General features: G+C 37.4%; 5 protein-coding genes across 5 annotated transcripts; 2 read left to right on the forward strand and 3 right to left on the reverse strand.

The window, feature by feature from the left end:
• The first annotated feature begins 5,239 nt into the window (after positions 1–5,239).
• On the forward strand, positions 5,240–12,280 carry LOC128199424 (uncharacterized). Its single transcript, XM_052888810.1, has 3 exons — positions 5,240–6,177; positions 6,905–7,343; positions 8,185–12,280. The coding sequence occupies exons 2-3, from the start codon at positions 7,054–7,056 to the stop codon at positions 8,816–8,818; spliced, it is 924 nt and encodes a 307-aa protein (XP_052744770.1). The 5' UTR covers positions 5,240–6,177; positions 6,905–7,053; the 3' UTR covers positions 8,819–12,280.
• Positions 7,334–20,072, reverse strand: LOC128199425 (uncharacterized). The gene is made up of 2 exons (XM_052888811.1): positions 19,895–20,072; positions 7,334–8,052 (listed from the first exon to the last, which is right to left on the reverse strand). The coding sequence occupies exons 1-2, from the start codon at positions 20,064–20,066 to the stop codon at positions 7,358–7,360; spliced, it is 867 nt and encodes a 288-aa protein (XP_052744771.1). The 5' UTR covers positions 20,067–20,072; the 3' UTR covers positions 7,334–7,357.
• On the reverse strand, positions 9,212–13,319 carry LOC112043480 (uncharacterized). Its single transcript, XM_052888809.1, has 2 exons — positions 12,079–13,319; positions 9,212–9,348 (listed from the first exon to the last, which is right to left on the reverse strand). The coding sequence occupies exons 1-2, from the start codon at positions 12,946–12,948 to the stop codon at positions 9,256–9,258; spliced, it is 963 nt and encodes a 320-aa protein (XP_052744769.1). The 5' UTR covers positions 12,949–13,319; the 3' UTR covers positions 9,212–9,255.
• A 577-nt stretch (positions 20,073–20,649) lies between the features above and the next one.
• On the forward strand, positions 20,650–23,735 carry LOC128199421 (uncharacterized). Its single transcript, XM_052888806.1, has 2 exons — positions 20,650–20,972; positions 22,791–23,735. The coding sequence occupies exons 1-2, from the start codon at positions 20,650–20,652 to the stop codon at positions 23,704–23,706; spliced, it is 1,239 nt and encodes a 412-aa protein (XP_052744766.1). The 3' UTR covers positions 23,707–23,735.
• On the reverse strand, positions 20,969–24,131 carry LOC128199423 (uncharacterized). The gene is made up of 2 exons (XM_052888808.1): positions 23,726–24,131; positions 20,969–22,275 (listed from the first exon to the last, which is right to left on the reverse strand). The coding sequence occupies exons 1-2, from the start codon at positions 23,856–23,858 to the stop codon at positions 21,404–21,406; spliced, it is 1,005 nt and encodes a 334-aa protein (XP_052744768.1). The 5' UTR covers positions 23,859–24,131; the 3' UTR covers positions 20,969–21,403.
• Between the last annotated feature and the right edge of the window lie 119 nt (positions 24,132–24,250).

Genomic DNA, 24,250 nt, shown 5'->3' on the forward strand with positions numbered 1-24,250 from the left:
ATAGGAAAAAGGTAAGTGGAGATACTATTGGAAATTTAAATATGAAAACTATGCGATTTTCACTAAAGTATGAACCTGATTTTACGACGTCATAATAATTTCTAAAGTCTGAATCTAATATTTGATTTGATGATATAGAGTTTTAATTCTAACTAAAGTACTATTTATCATATCTATACTAAGCATTGAATGATGAGTGCGCGATTCACTGCAAAATGCTAATGCGTTTTCTAACCTACTTATCTCATCTAATAAACTATCTAAATTATCATTAATAATTGAAAGAACTTGTCCGAATTTAGCGAATTTCAACAGAGAATATGTTCTATATTTGTTAGAATTAAGTAGAACATGCATGCTTTCATATAATTGAACCTGGTTATTAACAAGTTTCGTTAAAATAGATGTATGTTCGTTCATCAGCTCTTTATTAAGGCTAATATGACGATTTTGTTCAGATATCATTTTATTCTGATTTTCTTTAAGAACTTGAATAGCGTTTCCGTACTTTAAAGCATCTTTATAGTCTAGATTACCTGTAATACTTTTTATTACTGAGCCTAAACCATCTATTAAACCTCTTTTAGAACGATTAGGCTCAAAAGTTAACAAGCGGGATGTGGCTTTATCTAATTTAGTTGTAAGGTGATCAATCTGGAATTCATATAATGCATATGTATCATTGTCCAGTTTGTCTTTAATATTAGTCAGTTGAGTTTCTATTAAATTGATATTGGTCTGAATGTCGGTCAGGTCTACGTATTGTAAAAGTATATGATGGTCAGTTGTAAGTCTCATTGGTCCCAGTTTGAAAGGTAAAAGTCCTGGTCCATCTTCTAGTCTTTCAAGTTTTATCTCGTGTCCCATGGTCAGAACGAAGGGCAGCATCACGAGTATTCTGTAACAATTTGGTCGTTTTAGGGGTACGTTTTAGTCGAGCTTTGCTACTGGCCCCTTTTTCTTAGAAGTGTATATGTGAATGGGTGAGTTAGCCAATACGGTATCATGTGTGAATCGAGGTGCAAGTTTCGATCTACTAGCGTAAGGGTTATTAATGAATACTTGCTGCTCGGGTTGATATTCAACTTCAGGTTCGCGAGTTTTATTGCGATTTTCCATGAGTGCGGATCTATTTGCTAAATATGAGTCATTGATTATGTCATAAACTTGCGTCATTTTATTCTTATGGTTTTCTATATACTGTTGGAGTAAATGTGGGGTCAAGTCAATGTCAGTTGGGTCCCTAGGGTCAGTATGTCCCAATATAATATCGTATGGTTTGCATTTAGTAAAACTATGAACTGAACTATTATATGCAAGTATAGCATATGGCATTAAGTTAATTACGGATTCATCTTTGTGCTGTAATTTCAAAATGCGGAGATGTTCTAATATTGTCGAATGAAAACGTTCAATATTACCGTTAGCATTCGGAGAGTGAGCTAAAGTCTTATGATGTGTAATTTTATGTACTTTGCAAAATTCTGAGAAGATCTGATTAGTGAATTCTGTACCTTGGTCTGTAATTATAGTAAGAGGTAAATTATGATGAGTACTAAAAGTTAACAGAGCTTGTATAACACTAACCGCTGTGCCATCTCTAAGTAAGTATGCTTGACCATATTTCGAAAATACATCGATAAAAGTTACGTATTTTTCACTTTGCGCCGTAAAACTATCCATATGCACTATTTCGAAAGGCCTAGTTGCAGGTGGTACTAACTGAAGTTGGGGTCTTATTGGATTTCTATCGTACTTGGCTTGCCCACAAATTGAACAATCATTGATAAATAATATTATGAAGCTGAAGAGTTTGTTTGTTTGTTTGTTTGTTTAATTGAACGCGCTAATCTCAGGAACTACTGGTCCGATTTCAAAAATTCTTTCAGTATTAGATAGCCCATTTATCGAGGAAGGTTATAGGCTATATATTATTCCCATATTCCTACGGGAACGGGAACCACGCGAGTGAAACCGCGCGGCGTCAGCTAGTCATTGATAAATTTACTTACGTCGTCTTTCATCTTAGGCCAGTAATATCTAGCGGAAAGAGATAGGTAACATTCGTTTATACCACGATGGTTCGTTTTACCTTCGTGATAGTGACGAATGATGTCTTGCTGTTTTAAAAATTCTTTAACGTTCTCAAGCTCCTTTTTTGCCAAAACTAAATTCATTGACGAACTTCTGAAGTTATCCTGTATAATTGGAATAATATCATACATTGCAAGGGGTGGATTTATAGAAAGGGCTGTTTTAATTTTAGGTTGCACGTATTCTTTGATTGACGTCACAAGATCTTCCACCAAATTTGACCTAGATAACTGAACAGATGTTCGAGTATGAGTGTCAAAAGGTTTAGTCACAGTTGTACGTTTTTTTATGTCACCTACAATAGTCAAACACAATTGTCGAGGGAATTTATTTAAGGGATCGTCCGTTATAGGAATTTCAAGTATAGGATTCTCGTCTGCCGTATGTGCTGTAAGGGTTTCAGAGTCATTTAAGGATGGTGGTCGTTCGGTGGGGTTCGCTACTATTGAACTAACTTCTTCGTTACAGATCTCAATGCGTGATAGTGCATCTGCATTAGTGTTATTCTTACCTTTTTTATAAATTACAGTAAAATCATATTCGCTTAATTTCAGTCGCCATCTCGTAAGTCTTGAGTTCGGTTCCTTAAGGTTCATAACCCACTGCAAAGGTTTATGATCAGTTACTATCTTGAATTTTCTACCGAAAAGATAAGGTCGAAAGTATTTCGTTGCCCATACTATTGCTAATAATTCTTTTTCTATAGTGCTGTAATTTATTTCGCTATCATTCAACGTACGTGAAGCGTACGATATAGGTTTGTCGGAACCAATTGTCCCTTGTGAGAGTATTGTATCTATTGCAAAATTCGATGCGTCTGTAGTCAGAATAAAGTCCTTGTCAAAGTCTGGGTATTTAAGGATGGGATCATTAGTAAGTAGAGTTTTACACTTTTCAAAACTATTAACGTAATTAGAATCAAAAGTAATTTTAGTTCCCTTTTTAAGACACTTTGTCATTGGTTTGGTGATTCGAGCAAAATCAGGTATGAATTTTCGATAGTACCCTAAGAGTCCTAGGAACTGTTTTATTTCCTTGGGGGTCTTAGGCATAGGATACTTTTGAATAGCAGCAATTTTATCTGGGTTAGGTTTTATACCTTCACTACTTATAAAATGTCCTAAATAAGCTGTCTCGAGTTTTAAGAACTCAGACTTGTCTAATTGAATTTTAAAGTTAGACTCTCGCAATCTTTGGAATACCTTTTCCAGGTTAACCATGTGCTCCTGGAGACTTGTACTGAAGACAATTATGTCGTCCAAGTATACCAGACAAATAACGTTTTGAAGTCCTCTAAGAACATTATCCATATCGCGTTGGAAAGTAGAGGGGGAATTCTTCAATCCCATTGGCATTCTTAAGAACTCAAATTTTCCATTTTCGACTTGGAAGCCTGACTTTGGGATATCTGAAGGATTCAATTCCACTTGGTAAAATCCAGATGCAAGGTCAAGGGTGGTAAAGTACTGACATTTGCCTAACTTGTCTAGAACGTCTGTAATATTGGGAATGGGCTATTTGTCGTCGATTGTCTTTTCGTTAAGCTTTCGAAAGTCAACGACCAGACGTCATTTCTTTTTTCCAGATGCGTCAACCTTTTTTGGTACAACCCAAATTGGTGAGCTCCAAGCTGACTCAGAAGGTCTTATAATACCCTGTTCTAACATCTTACTAATCTGACTTCGAACTTCATCACGATGTACAAAAGGATATCGATAACTCTTAGTGTGAATAGGAATTTCGTCGGTTGTTCTAATGCTATGTTTAATCTTATTCGTGAATGTTAACGCTTCACCTTCAACATAAAATACGTCTTCATACTTTGAGCAAAGAGTTGTTAAATTAGCTTTTTCCTCTTCATTCAAATGGTTCATTCGTATTCGCGATATGATATCTTTAGCACGCGGCGATAAGTATTCAGTACGAGCACACTCAACATTGAATACGGTTGCTTGCGTAGCTTGATCTAATGAAAATATAATGTCGTTCTTAGTTGGATTCACGACTTCAACGATACCACGACAGTTCTCAACTGTAGCGAGGCATTCGCTTATTATACAGTTACAGACAATCTGTTCTTCAATTAATACATCACCGTCGGGTGCATTAATTGGTAACCTAAGTAACTTAGAACTTTCAGCAGGAATTATATCTTCATAGAGATTTAAATTCCGAGAATTATACATTTGTATTGGATTAACTGCGAACTTAGTAATTAAGCTTAGTTCTTTAAGATCTAATTTAGCTTCCCATTTTGTAAGTTAATCCATACCCATTAAACCGTCAAAATGATCGTGAAATTTATACACGAATAACTTCATAGTGTCATTATCATTAACTTCTGGAAAACACGGTAAAATTATGGAAAAATCATTTTTAGTTGTAGCGTGAACATTTGTAACTTCAAACGGATCGTAATTTAGTGGAACATTATAAAAATAATTTTCAACTGCCTCGGGGCTGATAAAAGACTTATTGGCCCCTGTATCTATAAGAAAATTCAAAGGTGGATCGGAAATTCGTATATAAGGTAATTGTCTATGAGTCTGCAAATTAAGTTCTATTTTAATTTGCTGGGTTTCGAAACTCCCTGAAAATCCTGATCGTTGGACGTCTGCGGTTGTTCGTCAGTAATCTGGGCATTGCAATCGTTGGTCATGTCATGAGGGTCATGAGGCGTGTTGTAGTCATAAGGATATTGGTCATAGTGCTGGTAGTTATAGTAATCTACGTCATTGTTAGAGTCATAGTAATATTCGTCACAGTCGGGATAGTAATTGTAATAGTCATCATAATTCGAACATTCATTCAGATTGACATCTCTAGATTTAAAATAATTAGTAGGTGGTGGATTACCTTGTCTCGCCCAATTCCAGCCGGACGGTGGCAGTGGTCTGCTAGCGAAGCGGCTGACACCGCTCATTGGCGTAGAGGTATTGTGCTTTGGCGGCAATTTGAACACTGCGCTACGCTGGTTGTTGCCAGGCAGCGGCGCGCTGAACATTTGCTGCGTACGTGTCATAGATGACCTAAACTGGCTAAATTGTGGGGGTGCATGATAACCCTGTTGCTGCGGTCTAGACGGACCGGGCATGTTAAAGTTCATAGGTTTATTAAAATGTGGTAAAGGGTTATTACTGAACGGAATATTGAAATTACGGATAGGCTGATGATTGTAATTTAATGGTGCTTGCGGTGAAAATTTCTTATCTGGCATATGGCTACTTCTACTTTGCAAATATATCGTATTAGTTTCCTCGTGGGCAAACTCGAGAGCTTTTTCGATCGTATCAGGGCGCATGCATCTAATGCGTGAGCCCAGCGGATCCTTTAGACCTCTTAGGTAGGCCTGAAGGGTGAGCTTTTTATACAAATCTCTCTTAGCTTCTATGGTAGTTTGAATGTAAAGATGTGTCGTGTAAAGATACATATGTCATTATCGTACTAAAAAGGTTTTGGCAGGATTCGTAAAATTCCTGAGGTGTTTTAGAACCCTGACTGAGTAGAGATAAATCATTATATAACGCTATTTCATTTCTTTGATCACTAAAGTTATTAATAAGCGCTTTGCGAATACCTGCCCAATCGGTAAGTATCCCGTTCGTATTAATCAGTCGAGCGGCCGGACCCGATATCTTATTAAGAATACCGTTAATTAATCCTAAATTATTTAATTCGAGCCCTCTGCCATACTGCACGACGAGCTGGTCGCATAATTTAATAAATCTAGTTAGAGTATTCGGGTTCCCGTCAAAGTCCGGGACTAAGCGGAGAGCTTTATATATATTCTCTTAGTCGAACATATTATTATCTATTTTACGCCTAGAGTCCTGGTCCTTAAGCCTACTACTAACGCTAGGTTTTAGTTCTTTCCTTGAGTGGAAATTTTTGAATAATAATTTAATCTACTAAAAAAAAATACTATTACTACTTAGGGCCGGCGCCCACTGCCGGCACGGCGTGGCATGACACGGCAGAGCATCCCGCGGCATGCAATGGCATCCTGCGGCGTGCAGTGGCATCCCGCGGCGTGCAATGGCTTCCCGCGGTGTTCCGCATCCTGCTGAAAGCCCAGCCACTCTGGTTAGTTTTGCAATGAAATTCATTTGAAATATCGAATCCTGAACTTGATGTCGAAGGACGACTTCGCTGCACAACTGAACTTAACTCCACATTTTCCAAATGCTTTATTTCTGCATCAGTAACAATACGTAAAACATCGCGTTTTATTTCAGCTTGTAATTTTGGTGACAAAGTCTTCGCTGTTGCCGCCATTGCTTGAAAAAATATCTCCATAGGATGTTGTTCCTTCTTTTGGTTTTCAATGTATTTTTTTAATATTTCTGCTGTTGTTTCTGTATACTGTGTTTGCGATGACATGTATGATCGCTGACGAACATGTCTAGCTGGTCTAGAATCTGATGCATGGGATGAACACGACATTTGAGATACAGGCGATTGTGCTTCAGGAAAATTAACAGTTGATGCTGTTTTGGGAGGTTGTGTATTTTCGATATTCTGCGTATCTTCGGAAAGCTGTGTATCGTCGGAAGAAGAGTCTAAATTTGAAAGCTGAGGTCTATCTTGAAAAAACTTTTGCAGAAATTCAAGTTCCTTTTCAAATTTAATTGGTCGCCTCTTTTTGGCAGCGTCACCGCTTTTGGACACCCTGTTTTTTAAGGCTTTTCTATAATTGTTACGAAGGCAGCTCCATGCCTTCTGACATTCTTCATCTGTAACAAGAATGAAGTATTTTAAATAACACACGCTTTTAAGTCGTCTACTAATGTTTTTTTTTGTTTTGTTACAGGTATCTAATAACATGAGCTTCTTTTAGTGGTAGTTCAGACATGGCGGATTCCGCGCGGATGCAAATCGCGCGGTTCTAAACGCAAGTGTTCAGACAGGCGCGGATGTACATGCGGAGTGCCGTTATTCGCATAGGGTGACAGTCCAATCATGGAAGTCGAAGAAGCAATATGTGTGTACTTGTTGCTCCGTAAAAAAGAAAGAAAGAAGAAACGGCAGTATTGGGTGCATCCAATATTACGCGATCGGTTTACTCATGGTCAGTTTCAGACTTTATATCCAAAATTAAGAAGTTTTGAACCAAAATTCTTCAATTATTTGAGAATGTCGATAAATTCATTTGATGAATTATTAGAAATGATGAGTAAACAAATTGAATCTAATGATACCCATATGAGGTCAAGCGTATCCCCAGAAGAAAAACTCGTGATCACATTAAGGTAAGATATTTATTTTATACGTCAGAATATATATTTTGTACTATAGAAGACTGTGAATCGTCAGTGCTATTGCATGATAAAGGCGATGGAGACTCTCCTGGTACTATTGTAGAATATCCAGTGAAATATCCTTGTGGGTTTGAATATTGTTGGTTTTGCCAAAATACTGCATTAGGCGTGTTTTGCTGGCTCGTGATATGAATAGGCGATGGTAATTTCTGCCCTTTCTGTATTACCTGGAGCAATTCAATTTTAGTAGCCAATCGTTTATTTTCTGGAACTTTCTTTAACTCTTTATACAATGACATGCAAAAAAGTTTATCATCATCATCTTGCTTTGACATACTTTCTTGTATTTGTCTTTGTATTTTATCTCTTGATTCAATACTATTTTCTAATATGTCAGCCAATCGCTCTTCTGAAGTAATTTTAGTTTTCTTCCTTTTATTGGGTACCGGTTGTATTTCACGTGCATTTACAAAATTATCTAGCTTTTGGTCAATGTTCCGAATTTCTTCATTTTTGGCTTCATCTATGTTTGTGATAGTTTCTTTGTTTTCTATCGTCTTCTGAAGAAAAGAAAGCCGGTCGAAATACATGTATTTTGAACCTTTACATGCACCAGAACCAGAAGGAATTGATTTGCCTTTCTTGAATTCCTTATTATAAGCATCACGGATGTTCTTCCATTTTTTTTGTAATGATACACCTGGAACAGAAATCACTATCTTTAACAAATATAAATACAGTAGCGGTTAGGTAATTCAAGACACTCATTATGCTTTAACTAGCGGACCCGGCAGACTTTCAAAACGATACAGATTAATATTTTATTTTTCAGATATCTGGGTACTGGTTGTTCCTTTGGAGAACTACATTACAACTTTCGTCTTGGCAAATCTACAATCACAGGAATTGTCCGTGAAGTATGTGAAGCTCTGTGGGAAAAAGTCACAAAAAACGTCATGCCTGAACCCAGCGAAGATATATGGAAGAAAATAGCTAAAGATTTTGAAAAATATGCAAATTTTCCCAATTGCATAGGCGCCATAGATGGCAAGCATATAAGGATTACAAAACCCAAAGATTCGGGTTCTTTGTATTATAATTACAAAACTTTTTTTTCCATAGTACTGTTGGCACTTTGTGATAGTAACTATTGTTTTACTTTCATAGATATCGGATCTTACGGAAAAAGTAGTGATTCTGCAATTTTTAAAAATTCAGCATTTTATAAAAGGTTAATAGAAAAGTCATTACACATACCAAAACCTAAACCAATATCTGAAACAGATCCTAAACCATTGCCATACGTCATAGTTGGCGATGAAGCGTTTGGTTTATCCGAAAATGTAATGCGACCCTATGCTGGTAAAGGGCTATCATACGAAAAAAAAATATTTAATTACAGGTTATCAAGAGCTCGACGTTTTATTGAATGCACTTTTGGAATTCTGGCAAACAAGTATTACTGAGACGGGCAGCGTGACGTCAGGAATGTGTATTCAGCAATGAAAATCTTCGTATAATTCCAACAAACTGTATTATCACCAAGAAAGATCGCACTCGACTGGCCACCAGATGACAAAATAATTACAGACTATGACTCAAACAGTTTTACAATTCAAAATGGTTTCTGTATCTTACAACTACTTTTATATTATATGGTTTAACGGCTAAGTCTAACATTATGAAATTAATATCATTATTATATTTAAATTAATTATAAAATGTAAATAGTTTAATCTGAGTTTAAATAATTAATAATAAAGCTAAAGATAGAATCTTTAGGTTTAGTCAAATCAGTATCTTATAAACTAAAAACTGTAATCATGACATTGAAGAATTATCAGCAAATATCAAACAATGTTTATGATAATGTATAGATAGTTTTGTATATTTATATAGTTTGTTAGATGGAACTCGTAGGTCCTCGTAACACTCGGCCATCCTGCATTGGCCGTGTCCCACGGCGATCTGGCAACGCGTCAGTATTCTTCTGCGTCTGAAAAACATAAAATAAACAGAACCGTAAATGTTCTTTTGTATATAAAAAAAAAATCATTACTTTATAGGTGGCTACTATTGGAATCCTCAAAATATGATGCACCGACTAAATTTCATGGGTGTTTTTAATAGGTACATTATCTTATTAGAGCCTGACTATACTTTACGTTTTATTCATTCCTAGATCTAGCTTAGTTATTAAATGTTGTATTTAAAAGTCACACATTAGTTTCATTTCTTATGTAGTAGATTTTAATTTCAGATCATTAGGTCTAAGTTTAAGATGCTGCTCATATTATATTTTACAGTCACACAGATCTAGTTATGTTTTATGAATATTATATCATAGACACACAGATACTGCTGATACACAGATCACGTCGACACACAGATCACGTCGACACACAGATCACGTCGACACACAGATCACGTCGACACACAGATCACGTCGACACACAGATCACGTCGACACACAGATCACGTCGACACACAGATCACGTCGACACACAGATCACGTCGACACACAGATCACGTCGACACACAGATCACGTCGACACACAGATCACGTCGACACACAGATCACGTCGACACACAGATCACGTCGACACACAGTTATCATTGACACACAGTTATCATTGACACACAGTTATTATCGTCACACAGTTATTATCGTCACACAGTTATCATCGTCACACAGTTATCATCGACACACAGTTAATGCAGACACACAGATATTGCAGACACACAGGTATCATATTTTACACACATGGACGGTTCTCGTTTTCATACTTTATATTTTATTTTAAAGTCACATTTTATTTGTTTTTTTTTTCTTTCAGATTAATTTGTTTGTTTGATAGTTGTATTAAATTATTTTTAAGCAGTATGTAACGATGTTTTAAGAGTTCACTAGTTAAATTGATTTAAAGGTAAGTTTTCTCCTACGGCTTTTATTTCAGTTTACAATCAATTACAAGCTTACATTGTATTGAAAGGTTCATTTTGTAACTATAACAATTTTTTTAACACGAATTATTGAACTACAATCTATTGAGTATTTAACTTTCCAATGAGATTATCTCGGTCAAACTTGCTTTCGGTAGCGGAGGAGCTATCGGAGCCGAATGATTTATGTGGTCGCAAACAAAGATAATTTTATACTATAGATCGGTTAGGTCCCTACAAAATCACCGTAAAAAGTGAACAGACTACAACATGAGCGCACACATGCACAATTTTGTCTTTAATTCCATTATTTATTTATGAATATATAGTTTTTACACCTCCTGAACACACAACTAGACATTGTAGACGATATTTAGGAATTACTTGTTTAAATAACGTTCATTGTTGACCGTAACTGACATTGAGTTGACTATAAATTTCTCGCTTTTGAGCGCCTCATTTTTCATGCGCTAGTATCACATCCAACAGTACTTAATATCATTGGTCGTAAATCATCTCTAGGGACATTGGCATTAAATTTTATTTATTATTATTATTTTATAATTTTATGCTATTAATAGTATAACGGTCAAATAACTCGTGTTTTGTGATCATTAGATATTCCACCATTCCATAGCACTAAATCTCCTAACTTGTATTTCTTACAACTTTCATGTTTATATTTTATAATAGCGATTTTCATAACAGTCATGTGGCAATTGATAAGTGTTTAGCTTGCTGTCTACGATTTTTCAGCTGATCAATTGAATTTAGGTGTTCATCAAGTAGTAGTAGGGTAGGCAGTTAAAAGAGTATTAGATGCAAAGATCTGCGTGTGGGAAATTATTAATACCCCAAATGACATCAGCTAATTTTTCATCCCAGGTACATTCGCTCTCTATTGTAGTTTTTAATCCATTAATAATACTTTTGTTGACTCTTTCAACTTCGGACTCCATAAAATACCTACTTGTGAATGCTACGCCACGATCAGTTATAAATTCTAGAGGGATTTCCGAATACCGTTAGTATATTTTTTAAGAACTTTGATGGTGTTTACAGAACTAACATTTTGGACAGGTTTAGCTAACACAAACTTTGTTAAGCAATCTATGACCACAAATATATTATAAGTTAAATCACTACTAGTTTTGATAAAAGTCCCCAAACGATCGGCATGGACAGTGTGTATAGGGATTTGTAGTTTTTGTATAGGGTGTAACGCGCCTTCTGGCTTACCATAATTACCTTTGCATAGGCGCATTGCAGACATGCATTGATGTACTTTCTAATGAATTTTGTCATACATAAAAGCCAAAGTTGATGTTTTTGTAATAAACTCTTACACACAACATAAAATAAGACTCTTTACCAAAGTCGAAAATGATGGACCACGTTTTAAGTATACTTTCTTGCTTATGCATAAATTAAACAAGTGTAACCTGGCTGTAGTTCTAAATCATTACTTAAGCACAAAGAAACCTTTTCTATGAAATCATTTGAATAAAGCTGGATATTTAATAAATCGTGGGTACACAGACTATTTTGGAATTAGTAACTAATATCAAGTTCGGATAAATTATAATTGGTTGAACTATTATCACGTTTAAGTCTTGAATTTGTATTGGTTATTTCAGCATTACTACATTATTACATGGATACGCACCCTGCCCAAATAATTAATTTGCAAACCATCAAAACCTTACATTAATACATTTGAGGTTGAGATTTTAAGTTTTAAATGTGTATCTGTTTTTAAGGGCTATAATGTAACATTACGTACCTGGGTAACGTTTCGTGGAGTTTGCGCAGAGTGCTCCCCTCCGGACAGCGTACTCCCAGCAGCGCCAGCAGCAAACCAGCAAGTGGCAGCCTTGTGGCCAACGCGGAGGCAGACTTCGCAGCGGCGGCAGTCCCGGGCTTCGTGACCGTGCTTGCGGCACAGGAAACAGGTTCTTGGCAAATCGTAACCTCGCTGCCACGAAGTTTTTGTTTCAGTCACTTTTGCTTCGATATTCTTGTAGTTCTCGAGAGAGGACAGGAAACCGTAGTATAATTCTTCAGGCGATGTGCAGTTGTAAGCCTTTGCATTAGCGCGTAGTTCAGTTGGAAGACCGCGAATAAGACACGATGTGGCTGCGTCACCTTTTAGTTCACATTTTTTTATTAGCGACATTTTTTCGTGGAAGTATTTTGTCATGGTCTCGCTATCACTTTTCGTGCGACCAAGCATTTCTTCAAGTCTGTCAACGTAATCCGTTGACCGGGGAAAAGCCTTGGTTAAATTTTCCTTCCATTGTGCCCATGAAGCTCCATAATCATCTAAATCATCATACCACTCGCGGGCAGCGCCACGAAGACGAACTTGCATGACGAAAATGCGATCTCTTTCATCCCACGTATACATATCACCCAGCTGGTCAATTTTATTAAGCCAGCCCTTCACGTTCGTACTTTTCTTCCCTGGGTCAAATTTAGGTACAATATCGGCCTCCAGGTGGTTAACTCTTCGTTTCTTCGGCAAACATATTTCTTGGGGGTGTAAAAAAAAATTTTCGTCGGGTACTTCTTCGTCTGTCGATACATCAGTATGGCTTCGCCTTCTTTTTCCAAGTCCCTTATTGTATGGTCCGAGAATTGAGTCCATTTGCATCCCACTTCTGAAATATTACTGAGACGGGCAGCGTGACGTCAGGAATGTGTATTCAGCAATGAAAATCTTCGTATAATTCCAACAAACTGTATTATCACCAAGAAAGATCGCACTCGACTGGCCACCAGATGACAAAATAATTACAGACTATGACTCAAACAGTTTTACAATTCAAAATGGTTTCTGTATCTTACAACTACTTTTATATTATATGGTTTAACGGCTAAGTCTAACATTATGAAATTAATATCATTATTATATTTAAATTAATTATAAAATGTAAATAGTTTAATCTGAGTTTAAATAATTAATAATAAAGCTAAAGATAGAATCTTTAGGTTTAGTCAAATCAGTATCTTATAAACTAAAAACTGTAATTGTTAATTCAATACAGCGCGTGAACGCACTTACGATATGGTACCTACATTATACTGAAGTTAGTTGGCATTAAACGTCTAAACAAGCGACACGTATTTTATTCCAAGAGAACCGTAATACCGTAACATATGGTCGAAATCGAGCCGGATCGCGCCGACTAGCAAAAAGTGAAAGGAACGAAGCGCGATCGCTGGTTGAAGTAAACAAGTGCATCGAGTGACGAACGTTTTTTACGTATACTATATACAATTTACGATTTATAACTTTGCATTTACGCATTTTGGAAGTTATTATATACTTATATTGTGACAAGTGAATTCAAGATGCCTCCTACGCAAGATCAAACGCACCTTTTAGCTGTATTGGAAGATACCGCCACATTATTTCGTAAAACCCAAGTGAATTTAAAAAAATGTCCCAAGTCTCGACTAACCAAAGGTTACATTGAAGCGCGCATACAAATACTTGAAGATTATTGGACGACGTTTAAGAGCGCGCATCACGACTTAGCTAAAATTACTCCAAAGGAACAAAAGGGATCCTTGCCGTATTTTTTAAATGAAGAATTCTTTATTTATGAAGACCTTTACAACATTCTGCAGGGTGACTTAAGGGACATGTTATCAACATTAAATGAAATCGAGAATGAATCAAGGGCGTCAAATATGTCAACGTCGACGGGCAATATAGGTGGCGGCAAGCAAAATGTACATCTACCGAAAATCTCATTACCGGTCTTCGGGGGCAATTATGAAGAATTCCCGTCTTATAAGGATTTGTTTTTGTCGTTGGTGCATCATAACGACTCCCTCAGTGATGTGCAAAAACTTCACTATTTAAAAACAACCGTCACTGGGGAAGCTGCAATGCTACTAAAAAACATCCAGGTGACTCAATCAAATTATCCAATTGCATGGGAGTCATTGCAAAGCCGATATGGCAATAGACGCCTTATCGTTAACGCTTTATTAAAAAGGCTTTTTGCGCAAAGAAAACCCAATACAAACATACAGTCCGCTCAGAATATAAAATATTTACTTGATACAACCAATGAAGTAGTAAAAGGATTAAATAATCAAAATATAACAACCGACTCCTGGGATCCAGTAATCATATTTCTGGTTGTTCAGAAATTGGACCCGGAGACGCACAAGCAGTGGGAAGACTTCGCGCACAAAGATAATATAGACGAGTTACCTACATGGAAAGATTTGGAAAAATTTTTACAAAATAAATTTAGAACATTGGAATTAGTAGCGCCAACAACAAGCAAGGTCACAAAAGAAAAGGTATTTACCATAACTAGTACCTGTAAACCAAGAACATGCGTACGGTGTAAGAACGACCACACATTAAGCCATTGTCCGGAATTTGCAAAGCTTACACCGGTGGACAGAGGTAATTACGTAAAGGACAACAAAATATGTTTTAATTGCCTTTCCCCTGGGCACAGTGCTCTTGGGTGTAGGGTTCCCCAAAGTTGCAGGCGGTGCCACAAGCGGCATCATACCCTCATCCATCAGCCAAAATCACCCGTTATATCGGAGTCCTCACAAACGACAATAACTGATACCCAGGTGCAAGTGAACACTAAGGTAACTGATAACAGAGAGCACGCAAGTACTGCTTTGCTAGCTACAGCGACAGTTAAAATCATGGACGACAATGGCCATTATACAATCGTAAGAGCACTCGTAGATACAGGTTCTCAAGCAAGTTTTGTGAGTGAACGAGCCATCCAATTGCTGAAATTAAAAAGAACAAAAGTTAATGGAACTATAACAGGTATTGGCTCAACACACACAAATGTGAAACAAAGTACACAAGTAAACGTCTTATCCACACATGATGAAGGATTTAAAATTAACATTAAGACGTATATAATACCCACTCATCTCATCACAAGGTTGCCAACTAAGACAATAACGAACAACACCTGGCCGCACATACAAGGTCTCGTCCTGGCAGACCCAAGTTTTACACAACCGGGACGAGTAGACATGTTGCTAGGTGTCGATGTGTGTGCCCAAATTATGAAGAGTGAAATAATCAAGGGTCCCCCAGGTACTCCATGCGCTCAAAATACCAGCCTGGGTTGGATTCTATTTGGGACAGTACACGACAAGATACAAGAAGATGAGATTATAAGCATGCACCTGAATCTGGATCTGGATGATATGCTAAAGAACATGTGGGAACAAGAAAGAAATGAAACAAGATTACCCACGCCTGAAGAAAGAAAATGTGAAGATATATATAACACTACAACCACCAGAACAGAAGAAGGAAGATATATCGTAAAACTGCCAACAAAAACAGAAAAACTAAAATGTGTCGAAGGAAACACAAGAGATATAGCTCTGAAAAGATTATATCAATTAGAAAAACGCTTAGAGAAAGATGAGAAATTGAAGAAAGAATACATAGAAATAATGGAAGAATACAAAACTTTGAATCATATGGAAGAGGTACCAAAGGAAGAAATGAAAGTTCCTGCTGTGTACCTACCTCACCACGCTGTTATTAAATATGAAAAAGAAACGAGCAAAGTGAGGCCAGTATTCAACGCATCGCAAAAGGGATCTAACAAAGTGTCTCTAAATGACGAATTACTTGTAGGCCCTCAACTACAAGATGACATGAGGAGCTTAATTTTGAGATGGCGTATGAAAAGAGTATGTTTTGTGGCTGATATACAAAAAATGTACCGCCAGATTCTGGTAACCAAAGAAGACAGCAATCTACAAAGAATTCTATGGCGTAGTAACCAAGACGAACCTGTAAAAGATTATAGACTAGGAAGAGTCACGTTTGGGACAGCTTCGGCACCATATCTAGCCGTCCGCACGCTACATCAGGTTGCCACAGATGAAGGCTATGAACATACCGATGCAGCACAAGTTATAAAACAAGACTTTTACATGGATGACTTAATGTCTGGGAAGGATAACTTACAAGAAGCCATCAAAATTGCAAAGGATATAGATTCCATATTGCGAAGAGGAGGATTTATTATACAAAAATGGTGTTCGAATAATGCAGAATTCCTGAAACAATTTGAGCTAAGCCAAAGAAGCACTAAAGTAAATCTAGAAATACACATAGATGGTAGTATAAGAGCTTTAGGATTGAATTGGAATATTGGAACGGACAAATTCCAATACAACCTGAACTTACCTGCGTTAACTGATCGCATAACGAAAAGAACAATCCTGTCTGATATTCAAAGGTTGTTTGATCCACTGGGCTGGTTAGCACCATCAATTTTACCGGCGAAGCTGCTTATACAAAAATTGTGGTTGCAAGGTATGGCCTGGGATGAGAATGTTACTGAAGAAATAGCTCAGGAATGGATGGATTTAAGAAACAGTTTTCTCAACTTACCAGGTATAGAAATAGACAGATGGCTTCAAACATCTGAATCCTTAATGAAAAATGTCTCAGTTCATGGTTTTTGTGATGCATCCAATCGAGCCTATGGTGCAGTAGCCTACATGAGAGTAATCACCGTAGAAGGAAAAGTAACAATTACAATCATAGCAGCTAAATCAAGAGTAGCATCAACAAAAGCTAAATCCTTACCTCGTCTTGAACTGAATGGTGCTGTCCTGCTTGCTGGTCTTTTAAAGCAAATAAAAGAAGCCATGAAAATACCAACCTCTCAGATATATGCATGGACAGATTCCACTATAGTACTGTCCTGGCTTTTTGGAGATCCTGCAAGATGGAACATTTATGTAAGAAATCGAGTAGTTGAGATTCTAGAAGACATTGGGAATCACAATTGGTATCACGTACAATCTCAAGACAACCCTGCTGATTTAGCCTCAAGAGGTATGCCCTTGACAAGCCTGAAAGAAAATAAACTGTGGTGGAATGGCCCTGAATGGTTACATAATAAAGAGATCGAATACAGTAGGCCAAAGAACATAAGTACAAACCTGGAAAGGAAAGAAGTTATAGAAGTCAACTCGAAAATTGAAAATGGAAAAGCAAGTTTAATAAGCAAAATTGAAAATTGTGATGATTTGACAGAGCTACTAAAGGTTATTACATACAGTAAAAGGTTTTTAAAGGGAAAGAAATTACAGGATAAGGATACAGTAATTACTACAAGCGAATTAAATGATGCTTTAAAAACATGCATTAAGCTAACACAGCAACAAAGCTTTAAGGAAGATATTCACAATATTAAAACTAAAGGAGAAGTACAAGCTAAAAGCAGTTTAAAAAGTTTAAATCCTTACCTTGACGGTGATGATGTCCTCAGGGTGGGCGGTAGACTGCGGCACGCTTCTGTGAATGAAGATACGAGAAATCCTGTAATATTAAGTCATGATACTTACCTAGCCAAGCTCCTTGTCGATGATGCACATTTGAAAACGCTGCATGGTGGACCACAACAGATGTTGGGATACTTACGGCTGAAGTACTGGATCCTGAAATCAAAAAATTTAGTCAAATTAAAATTTAGAAAATGTTTGATATGTGCTAAGCAAAAGGCTGCAGTGAAGTCACAGCTTATGGGAGACTTACCTCGTGAAAGAGTAACTCCAACCAGACCATTTTTGAACAGTTCGACGGATTTCGCTGGCCCCTATCAAGTCCTCTCTTCTAAAGGCAGAGGAATGAGAACGACGAAAGCGTACGTCTGCATCTTCGTATGTATGTCTACCAAGGCCATTCATCTTGAACTCGTAGGTGATATGACGTCAGAGTCATTTATAGGAGCAATGAAAAGATTTACGGCACGTCGCGGAAAATGCGCTCATATGTGGAGTGACCAGGGCCGGACGTTTATTGGAGCTAATAAGGAACTTGCAGCAGCTTGGGCAGAAGCAAAGTTGGAATTTGATGGTCAGATAGCAGAATCTCTTGCCCTCGATGGCACTCAATGGCACTTTATACCAGCATACAGCCCTCACATGGGAGGATTATGGGAGGCTGGTGTTAAATCCATGAAATACCACCTGAAAAGGATAATGCAATCCAACTTAACCTATGAAGAAATGTCCACCCTGCTCTGCCAAATTGAAGCATGTCTGAACTCGCGGCCTCTGTGCCCAATAGAGGACGATGATGACGCACCTCCACTCACGCCAGCTCACTTCTTAGTTGGTGAGTCACTTAATACCATCCCAAGTCCTAATCTGGAAAATATTTCGATGACTTACCTATCGAGATGGCAGCGCCTACAAAAATTATTGCAAGACTTTTGGCACCGATGGCAATCTGAATATCTAAATAGACTTCAACAACGTCATAAATGGTGTAAAAGGACAAGAGAGTTAGATATCGGTCAGATCGTCACTATCAAGAGTGACAACCTGCCACCAGGCAAATGGATGCTAGGTCGCATAACTGGGAAGCACCCCGGCAATGATGGAGTCACTCGAGTATACAGCGTCAAAAGTGGTGACAATATCACTAAACGTTCTTCCAATAAATTATGTCTTTTGCCCATAGATATTGATTAATATACTTAATTTATATAATGTATTTAATTTAAATGTAATATTTATTTAATTTCTGCTAAAAATCAAATTATTGCAAGTAACTGATTTTGAAGTAATTTTTTAATGTTATTTAAGTGATAATAATTCAAGTATAAATATTTAATTACAAGAAGTTATGTATTAAGAGTAAGCCTAATTATGGATGAGATATAATATTTATGTAGTTACCAGCGTTTGAGTCTGAAGTTTACTTACAATTTAAATGTATTTTTTTCGTGATGGCATGTATAAATCTAATGATGTTTAACTGCGGTATAATGATTAAGTTTATGTATTTAGTAAAAGCCCTTTACAGTCCTTTTGGCGGGCGGCATGTTAATTCAATACAGCGCGTGAACGCACTTACGATATGGTACCTACATTATACTGAAGTTAGTTGGCATTAAACGTCTAAACAAGCGACACGTATTTTATTCCAAGAGAACCGTAATACCGTAACAGTAATCATGACATTGAAGAATTATCAGCAAATATCAGACAATGTTTATGATAATGTATAGATAGTTTTGTATATTTATATAGTTTGTTAGATGGAACTCGTAGGTCCTCGTAACACAAGTGGCGCATTTTTCATAGGCCTATAAACGTGAATATAGACTTTGCCGAAGACATAATAAAGGCCTGTTGCGTGCTACACAATTTTGTTAGAACTAGAGATGGTATACAGTATGAAGATACTTTACATACTGCGCCAATGAGTAATCTTATTACATTACATGCAGGAAGGGGTACACCATCATCATTAAACATTAGAGACAAATATGCTAATTACTTTGTGAATGAGGGTCGTGTAGAATGGCAAGACACGAAAATATGAAATTAAAATTGTTACAGTTCGCGCCAAATAACTAAACTCAAGATGGCGCGTCGCGTTGGTGGGTTGTACATATTACAGTTAATAGCTATACGTTACTGTGGTAACGTGATAGTTTTCCCGCGCTCGTTACGTACCGCCAAACAACGTTATACACATTTCAGTTATTTGGGGTGGGCTGTCTATTACAAAACATGTAAACTACCCTGGTAAAATGTATAATTAAATGTCTACTGACCAAAAAGAACCTTCTTTTCCAAAGAATCCTCATTTTCTCCAAAAATCTCCACCAGCTCCTGCCAAGCTCCGTTTTTAATCGTTTTGTTAGAATATTCTGCACATTGGATGTTCCACAAAGCAGGTCTTTTTTCCACCTCATCGATGAATAGCTCGGTGTCGAAGCGATCCATTGTCACCGTCCGATACGCGCGGCTTCCGCGGAGCAACTGAACGCCCTCTAGGTACGTCAAGTAAATAAAACCGAGCGGCGACCGCGCGAATTCATTTTCTAGCGGTTGAGTGGCGGGAGCCGCGCGGATTGTCAATCCGTGCGGACAGGTATGAACGATTTGTAAGGCGCTAATGTAATTAGGATCCGCGCGGTTCAACCGCGCTGTTTGAAACCGCGCGGAATCCGCCGTGTCTGAACTACCACTGAGTGGCGGGAGCCGCGCGGATTGTCAATCCGTGCGGACAGGTATGAACGATTTGTAAGGCGCTAATGTAATTAGGATCCGCGCGGTTCAACCGCGCTGTTTGAAACCGCGCGGAATCCGCCGTGTCTGAACTACCACTTAAGGCCGGGACTCCACCAAAGCAGAGATGTGTGCGGTGTGCTGTGTGCTGTGCGAGAAGAGATGTTTTTCAGCTCGCGGGACTCCATCAAAGCGGAGATGTGTGCGGTGTGCTGTGTGCTGTGCGAGAAGAGATGTTTTTCAGCTCGGGTGCGGGGCGTTGAGTGCTCAGTACGCATTCTGACACGAAAGGTAGACGATGTCGCTATTATTACAAAAAAAGTATCTTCTTTTACTTGAAGAAGAACTACAGTCTGAAGAAGCAGAATTGATAGCTTTATACTACCTAAACAAAAGAAAACATCGGTTTTGGAAAAGAAGTCACTTGTATTACCATACCAGTCATGGAGAATTTTTTACTCTGTTTAATGAGTTAGATGATGAAAGTTTTACCAAGTCCTACAGACTACCGAGGAATATATTCTACGAACTACATAACTTAATTAAACCACATATATTTAAGCAAGATACTAACTACAGGAGATCTATCTGTACCCAAGAGCGGCTAGCAGTATGTTTGAAGTAAGTACCTACCTAATTATGTTTTTGTTAATGTGTGTTTGTGTTTATGTGTGTTATCTGCGTTTGAATGTGATCAGTCTTTTTTGAGTGTTTGTTTTTTTTTGTGTAAAAGGGCTAAGTGAGAAGTACTCAAAACGAGAATCAAGAAGTACGAGAATACATGAAAAATATTATGTAAACTGAGGTATGTAAGGATTACGAGAAATCGAGATCCGTTGTCTCTTTCTACCCCTCCGGGAGACTGGAGTGATGCATATTATGTAAAAACCAAATATATTTTTATATTATCTTATTTATTCATAAAGAAAACAAAAAAACCAACTGCCTTTCTGGCAGTAGCAAAAAAAACGTAAGGTTATATTAGAAACATAACGTACAAAAAAATTATAACAGTAAATCACATGAGACATATTGCTTTCTTTCCCATATAGTTACAAATTATCATATGTGTCTTCTTCGTTTCTGAATGCTTCTATCTGTTCATCGGTCATGTGCGTATCTTCCAAGCTTGGAACAGGTGCCTGTGTCGAACTTGGACCCGGTATTTGTGTTGAGCTAGGAACCGGTGCCTGTGTTGAGTTAGGACCACCGGCCTGTGTTGATGTAAGAACCGGTGCCTGTGTTGAGCTAGGACCCGGTGTCGAACTTGGACCCGGTGCTGAAGTGTAACCGGGGGAATACCAATTATTTTCATTTGTGTTATACCATGTGTTTTGTAGCTCAAGTTCTTCCAATTCTAAAAGAACATTGAAAATTTTACGTTTAGCCTGAAGCTGCATATATTGAGAAAGTTTTTTTACACTTTTTGATATCGACAGAAAAAAAGTGTCCATTTCGTCAAGGGTATTATTTTTCTCTATCAATGATTGTATTTCTAGTTTTTCTTGGCGTATTCTTTCACGGTTTGCATGGTGCTGTATAAGTAAATTACTTATTTCATCCGATTTTCTTGTTGCATTTCTGCATGTCGAGGCTGAGACGCTTGATGTCGGTGACGGCGAATGTTGTACAGATGGACGATCTTCTGGAGTGCTTCTTGTATGATTGCTTGATGTTTCAAAAAACTCATCGGTTACATTACTTTCCAATGAATTTGTTTCCTGTTCATTTATATTTGTTTGTGAGGTATAATTTGTAGTCCTGTTTCTATTCGTCATATATGGTATCAAAAATTCCATTACCTTCTCATATTTCCATTCACGAATTTGTTTACCACTCTGTCCACTTCTAGTGGCATTCTTCCTTTTTAATGCGTCCCGGTGGCTGTCTCTCAACTTTTTCCACTTAGATTTAGCCGTTTTTACTGAAATAAAAATAATTGAAATCATTATAAATATTAAATGTTGACATTGCCATAGTCAAAATATACTTACCGCATTATCACTCATGCACAATTTATAACCATTATAAATATTTAAAAAATACCAGAGTTTCAAGGGAAACCAATTTATTAAAAAAAATATCTGAAATCAAACAAACAAAACGGATTGTATCTCTCGTACGTGGTCGCGGCAGACGGCGGCGTCGAAATTTGAAATGTTAATAAATAACGAGTGATAAATCCATTTTATTTGTTTGATTTCAATGTATTGTGCTAGTGTGAATCTTAGACTTTTAATTGTTTCTTTTCTATTATTTAAAAATGGCTATAACTTTTGAACGAGTGAAAATTCTGTAAATACATAATTTCAGTAATGCCTAATCTTTTATAGTTCCGGAAACAACACGACACTGATTAAGATATTATTTTGAAATGACCCTTCTATTCTAACTGAAACCACGACACATAAATATAAATCTATATTATAATTATTACAGGTATTTGGCGACTGGTTCAAAATTTTCACAAATAGCTGAAAATTTTAGGATTGGAAAATCGACTGTTCCAAGAATTATAGAAGATGTCTGCGATGCCTTGTGGACAGTATTACAACCTTTGGTTATGCCAGAACTTAACGAAAATGATTGGAAAAAAATTTCAAAGCAATTTGAAGAAATCTGGCAATTCAAAAACTGCGTCGGGGCCATTGATGGCAAGCATGTGTACATGTTTGCACCCCCAAAATCTGGGTCCTCATATTACTGTTATAAACACAGGTTTTCAACTGTAATGATGTGCGTAGCCGACGCTACCCGAAGAATAATTATGGTAGATATAGGTTCAATGGGAAGGTTCAGCGATGGTGGTATTTTTGCTGATAGTATATTCGGAATTCGTTTGAGAGAAAACAGACTAAATCTACCACAGCCACAACCCTTGTACCAAAATGGAGAACCTGTACCGTTTGTTTTTATTGGAGACGAAGCTTTCCCTTTGATGACTAACTTAATGAGACCATATCTACGCGATAATTTAAATAACGAAAAACGAACATACAATTATAGACTTTCAAGAGCTCGTCGTATTGTGGAAGCTACATTTGGTGTATTATCACGGAAATGGTACGTATACCGTAAAGAATTTGAATGTAAAATAGAAACAGTGGAAAAAGTGATAAAAGCAACGTGTGTTCTACACAACTTTTTAATTGACAAGATGCCTGGCTATCTAGATAATAATGAAACGGGTTTGGCCACGACTATGTTTAACGACACAAACGTGGAAAATCTATTATCGAATGACAATATGGATGCCTATCAAGTTCGAGAAAAATTCTGTAGTTATTTCAACAACGAGGGCGCCGTTCCATGGCAAGACACTCGTATTACAATATTACTTGAACGAAATACTTAATATAATAAATTGCACTTACCGTCAGATAATTGAGTTTCTTTCAAAACGTTCTCCCAAGCTGCATCTTTGACGTCAGTAAGTTTATAGGTATCTATTGATGTGTTCCATAGACATGGATATTTTTTTACTGATTCAATAAATTGTTCATCCATTACGTTTTATTTAAATTAACTAATTGTTTACGTTGAAAAATACAAACTGCACAAATTATTCACGATAAAAGCGTGTGCTCGCGCGCACGGTACTAGCAAGATGACCGGCCGGCGCGCGCGCGGGGTTCTGCGGGTTGCTAGCGGGCGAGAGGGGGGAGGGTGACATCGCTCACTGCACGCCGCTCACATCTCTCGTCTCCACTGCGCGTCGTCCGCGCACAGCTCACATCTCCGCTTCCATCGCGACATACAAATATTAAACATCTCCGCACAACGATCTCCACTGAAGCTGAGCGGAGAGGAGACGTGTCAATAACTCAATTCTATTGGTTGTTTAAAAAACATCTCCTCTCCGCTCGTCTCGTCTCCGCTTTGTAGGAGTCCCGGCCTAA

This window comes from Bicyclus anynana, chromosome 23 (assembly GCF_947172395.1).
Source record: "Bicyclus anynana chromosome 23, ilBicAnyn1.1, whole genome shotgun sequence".
NCBI lineage: Eukaryota > Metazoa > Arthropoda > Insecta > Lepidoptera > Nymphalidae > Bicyclus > Bicyclus anynana.